This window comes from Ciconia boyciana, chromosome 1 (assembly GCF_034638445.1).
Source record: "Ciconia boyciana chromosome 1, ASM3463844v1, whole genome shotgun sequence".
Taxonomy (NCBI): domain Eukaryota; kingdom Metazoa; phylum Chordata; class Aves; order Ciconiiformes; family Ciconiidae; genus Ciconia; species Ciconia boyciana.
The window spans coordinates 62,783,062-62,787,912 of record NC_132934.1 but is presented as its reverse complement, the minus strand read 5'-3'; the positions used below and the strand labels follow the sequence as shown (position 1 = coordinate 62,787,912).

General features: G+C 60.0%; 1 protein-coding gene across 1 annotated transcript; it reads left to right on the top strand.

The window, feature by feature from the left end:
- Window positions 1–1,281: 1,281 nt before the first annotated feature.
- On the top strand, window positions 1,282–1,932 carry ASCL1 (achaete-scute family bHLH transcription factor 1). Its single transcript, XM_072849432.1, has one exon. The coding sequence runs from the start codon at window positions 1,282–1,284 to the stop codon at window positions 1,930–1,932; it is 651 nt and encodes a 216-aa protein (XP_072705533.1).
- The last annotated feature ends 2,919 nt before the right edge of the window (window positions 1,933–4,851 follow it).

Below are 4,851 nucleotides of genomic sequence, written 5' to 3'. Positions count from 1 at the left end.
CATGCACACGCCACTTCCCGGCGCTGGCAAGGGCGCTTCTCCCGCCGGCACGCACCCACGCCACGGGACGCCTCCGTGCCAGCACTTGCCGCACCGCGGCTCTCCCCTCCAAACCCCGGCACCTGCCGGGGTTTGGAGGGGGGAGCCGCGGTGCGGCAAGGTCGCCCCCAGCCCGCGAGCGCGCCTGCGGCAGCCGCAGCAGAGGCTGCCCCGCACCTCCCGGGGCTGCTCGCACCTGCCTGCACCCCGGCTCCCCCGGGAGCCACCCCCTCCCTCGCCCTCTTCCCTCCGCAGCAGCGCCCCGGCGCGCACCCCACCTCCGCGGGGAGCGGGAGGACGCGGCAGCAAGCGGCGCTCGGGGACCCCCTCCCCCGGCAGGGCTCCCCCCTTTCCCTTTCGCCTGCACCCCTCCCGGAGCCGCGACTCCCCCCCGCCCCGAGCCTCCTCCCCGCGGCGGCCCACGCGCGCCGCCTCCCGCCCCGTCGGGCCGCGCCTGCCGCCGCCGCCGCCCCGCGCGGCGCCCCGGCGCGGGTGTTTGCTCAGGGCCGGGAGCGCGGCACGCGCCGGGCGCACGCACTTGCAACAACAAACCCGCGAGGGGTGGGGGCGGCGGGGCGGGGCGGGGGAGCGGGCACCGGGGGGCGGGGGAGGGGGGCGGGGGGAGGCGGGGCCGCGCGGCGGCCAGCGCGTGTGCGCCGGGGGCCGCGTGGGGGGGTGGGGGTGCGTGTGTGTGTGTGTGTGTTTGTGTGCCCCCCCCGCGCCGAAAAGGCGGCGGCGCTCCGCGACCCGCGGCCGCTTGCGGCAAAGCCGGGGAGCGTGGAAGGCGCAAGGTGCAGGGTGTGCGTGTGCGTGTGTGTGTGTGTGAGCGCGGGGGGGCGGCGGGGGGAGTGCGTGCGTGTGTGTGTGTCTGTGTGCAGGGGGGGCGAGCCCCGTCCGCCCCTTATAAGAGACACAATCCCCAGCCACTTTTTTGCAAAAGGGGCTTTGCAAAGCAGCCCGCGCACACGCGAGCGCCACGAGCCTCCCCGCGGCCGCCGCACGGAGGGCGAGAGGGAGGGGGGCGGGCAGAGCCGCCCGCCGGCCCCGGCCGCCCGCCCGGCTCCGCCGCCCGCCGCCTTTGGTCGCCGCTGCCCCTTTCCCCCTGCGCTCCGTCGCCCGTCGCGGTTTTGCCAGCGAACGCCGCACGGGTTTTTTTCCTCTCTTTAGATTTTTTCTGGTGGTGGGGGGACGGGGACCGGCCGCCGCTCGGGCGCCGCCGCCTCGCAGGACGCCCCCGCGCCCATGGCCAGCGGCAGCCCCGCCAGGATGGCCAGCGGCGCCGGGCAGCCGCCCTTCCTGCAGCCGGCGTGCTTCTTCGCCGCGGCGGTGGCCGCCGCCGCCGCCCCGCCGGGGCCGCCGCCGGGGGCGCCGCCGCCGCAGCTGAGCCCGGCGGGCGGGCAGCCCTCGCCGGGCGGCAAGCCCTCGGCGCCGCGGGCCGCCAAGCGGCAGCGCTCGGCCTCGCCGGAGCTGATGCGCTGCAAGCGGCGGCTCAACTTCAGCGGCTTCGGGTACAGCCTGCCGCAGCAGCAGCCGGCGGCCGTGGCGCGGCGCAACGAGCGGGAGCGCAACCGGGTGAAGCTGGTGAACCTGGGCTTCGCCACCCTGCGGGAGCACGTCCCCAACGGCGCCGCCAACAAGAAGATGAGCAAAGTGGAGACGCTCCGCTCCGCCGTCGAGTACATCCGCGCCCTGCAGCAGCTGCTCGACGAGCACGACGCCGTCAGCGCCGCCTTCCAGGCCGGCGTCCTCTCGCCCACCATCTCGCCCAGCTACTCCCACGACATGAACTCCATGGCGGGCTCCCCCGTCTCCTCCTACTCCTCCGACGAGGGCTCCTACGACCCGCTCAGCCCCGAGGAGCAGGAGCTGCTCGACTTCACCAGCTGGTTCTGAACGCCGGCGGCCCCCGCGGCAGGTGGGTACGCGCCCGCGGAGGGCCGGGGCGCCGCGGGGCGGGGGAGGCCGGGGGCGACGCGGGGCGGCGGGGGTGCAGCCGCCGGGGGAGCCCCGCAGGCGGGCGCCGCGCGTCCCCCGGTACTTACGAGCGGCTGCGGCAGCCCGGCGCTGCGCTGGTCCCGGCGCGGCTCTGATCTCCTCTCTCTTTTATTGTTACAGGACAGTTGCAAAGGGGGAAAAAAACAAAATCGTATCTCGCACAGACAGACAGACAGACAGACAGAAATCCACCCAGAAAAAGAACCTGTTGCATTTCCCTCTCCCCCGCCGTCGGAGGGCGGTGCGGGCACGTCTCCCGGCGGGCGGGCACAGCGCTGCGCGCCGCGGGGGCGGTCGGGGCGGCCGCCCCCGGCCCCGGAGCCCGGCCCGGCCTTTGCACTCCGTCGCGCCGCCGCGGACCGCGCCCCGGCGGAGCGGGTGTTCCGCGGGGGAGCCGCGGCGGCCCCGGCCGGGCCGCCCCCGCCCCGGGCCGCGGGGACGGGCGCTGCGCTCCTCGGCCTGCGGAGGAGCTCTTCTTCCTCGCCAGCAGAACGGCAGCCCGCCGCCGCCGCGGCCCTTCAGAGACTGGCGTTCGTCACTCTGTGGACAAAGTTAGTTCCCCGATGCTTGTGGAGATGTTGAAATTAAGCTATGCTGTACTCGAAGGTCCCGGAGCCCCGTCTCCCCCCCTCGCCGCGCCTCTCCCTCCCCTCGCTCCGAGCTTTTCCTCGCGTTTCCATCATAGAATGCTTCCAATCTTTTTTGTGAATTTTTTTATTATAAGAAAATCTATTTGTATCTATCCTAACCAGTTTGGGGATATATTAAGCTATTTTTGTACATAAGAGAGAGAGAGATTTATAGAGGTTTTGTACAAATGGTTTAAAATGTGTATATCTTGATACTTTTTTTAATATGTAATGCTTATTACCTCTTCATGTTTAGACTTGTAGTCGACGTTACCTTACAACTGCCATTTTTGTATGTGGTTTTGTAAAGGACTTGGATTTTCTCCAGATGTACTTTAGCACCAACGTGTCTTACTTTATAGAAACTTTGTTAATGTATTAATAAAGTTATTAAACAATGTTCAGAGTGAACAAAGTTTATGCAGCTATTGTCCAAACGCAAGATGGTAGCCATTTGTTTTTATATGCTGCCTTTTGAAAAAAAAACAACAAACAAACAAACACAAACAACCAACCCTCCCCCCATACCACTGCCTTTTCTTACTGTTTTATTACAAACTTACAAAGGTCCTGTATAACCCTGTTTTATACAAACTAGTTTCGTAATAAAACTTTTTTTAATTAAAATGATCTGCTGCCGACTGCATGCGATTTTTTTTTCCTTTCTGCCATTGACAACGATGAATGTAAGGACCAAATGTTAAGTGATGTTATGCCGGAGCTAAGTTGCATATGAAGTGTTTGTATCTGATGGATGTAACATATATATCTTTATCGATCTCTATATAAATATGCAAAGATCTCGCGGTATCACCATTGTTTTCTTGCCCTTCTGTGTTGCAAATGTGTATCCAAATCAAAAGGCCAGGGGATTGATTAATGATTGCATTGTCCTTCTTGAAATCACTGCACACTAAAGAATTCCCCCAAAAGCCCAAGTCCTAAAAAAAGAGGGCGCTCCATCCCGCCTTTCGGCGGTGTGACCCCGTCCTCCGCGGCTCTGACCCGAGGGGGCAGAAAAACACGGGGGAAGGAACGGCCGCCGCCACGGAAAACACGGGCTGCTGTTTTGCCTCTGCAAAGGTAGTGGCTGGATAAATAAAACCGTCGGGGGAAGACGGGAAGCGAGGGGCGAAGGGAGATAAAATTAAATCAAGTAGTAGAAATGGGTGGCAGCTTAGAGACGCTGGTCTTTCTAAACTTGTTATTTTACCCAAATAGCGTGATCTGCCTGTGAAAGTACCCAATTACCAAGACTCAAAAAGAAATTGGACTCCCCCCCACCCCGGCTTTTTTTTTTTTTTTGGCTAGCCTGCTTGTTGTCAGTTAGCAAGGACGTGACCAGAATTCGCCTTCTCCTTTTCGCCTGGCTCCTGCATCACTTGCAAATTCAGTTTGCGTGCACCAAGCCAAGCGGAAAGCAAAGCGCAAAATGCATCTTACAAAAAAAAAAAAAAAAAAAAAAAAACCACCCTACAAAAAAAACCAACAAAGACCGGGGAGAGCCAGTGTGTCTTACGGCGTTAAAAAAATCTAGCCCCCTCAGCTACCAATGTGCCGTCGAGTTGCGAGGGATGCGCTATTTTTAAAAAAGTGGAGGGAAAAACTTTGGAGGGCACCCTGGAATTTTCTCTGTGTGGGTGCGGTGTATGTATGTGTAACTATATATATATATACATGCGCATGCATAGATGCACAGATATACGTGTGCATATCAATGTATAGTCCTTTCTGCATTGCTTTAAAAGTACACACACATTTGCCCTTCACCTCCTCCCCCCACGCCCTGCAATGATCAATACGTGATTTAATCGGGGGGGGGGGGGGAAGACGGGACACGCTGGGGTCACGAAATCCCTCATTACTTCAGCACAAACGCTCATTGTTTTAACCGCTCGTGGAACTAATGTTTAGTTATGAAAATAATAACCGTTATATGCCTCCATCCGCTCTCCCTTTACAGCATCTCCTTTTTTATTTGCCCACTTTTGCAAGCGTACAGATAAGGTATGCAAAGAAAGTGTAGCGAGTAATTTATAGCTATGAATATAACATTAGGATAATGTTTCATTCTGTTACAAAGGCGAAATTTCTCTTCCTTGTGTAGACAGGTGTTCTTTTTTGCTCACTTCTGAATAGTAAATATCCAGACTCATTAAACTAAAGGCAAAGTTACGCTGTTGTTCGC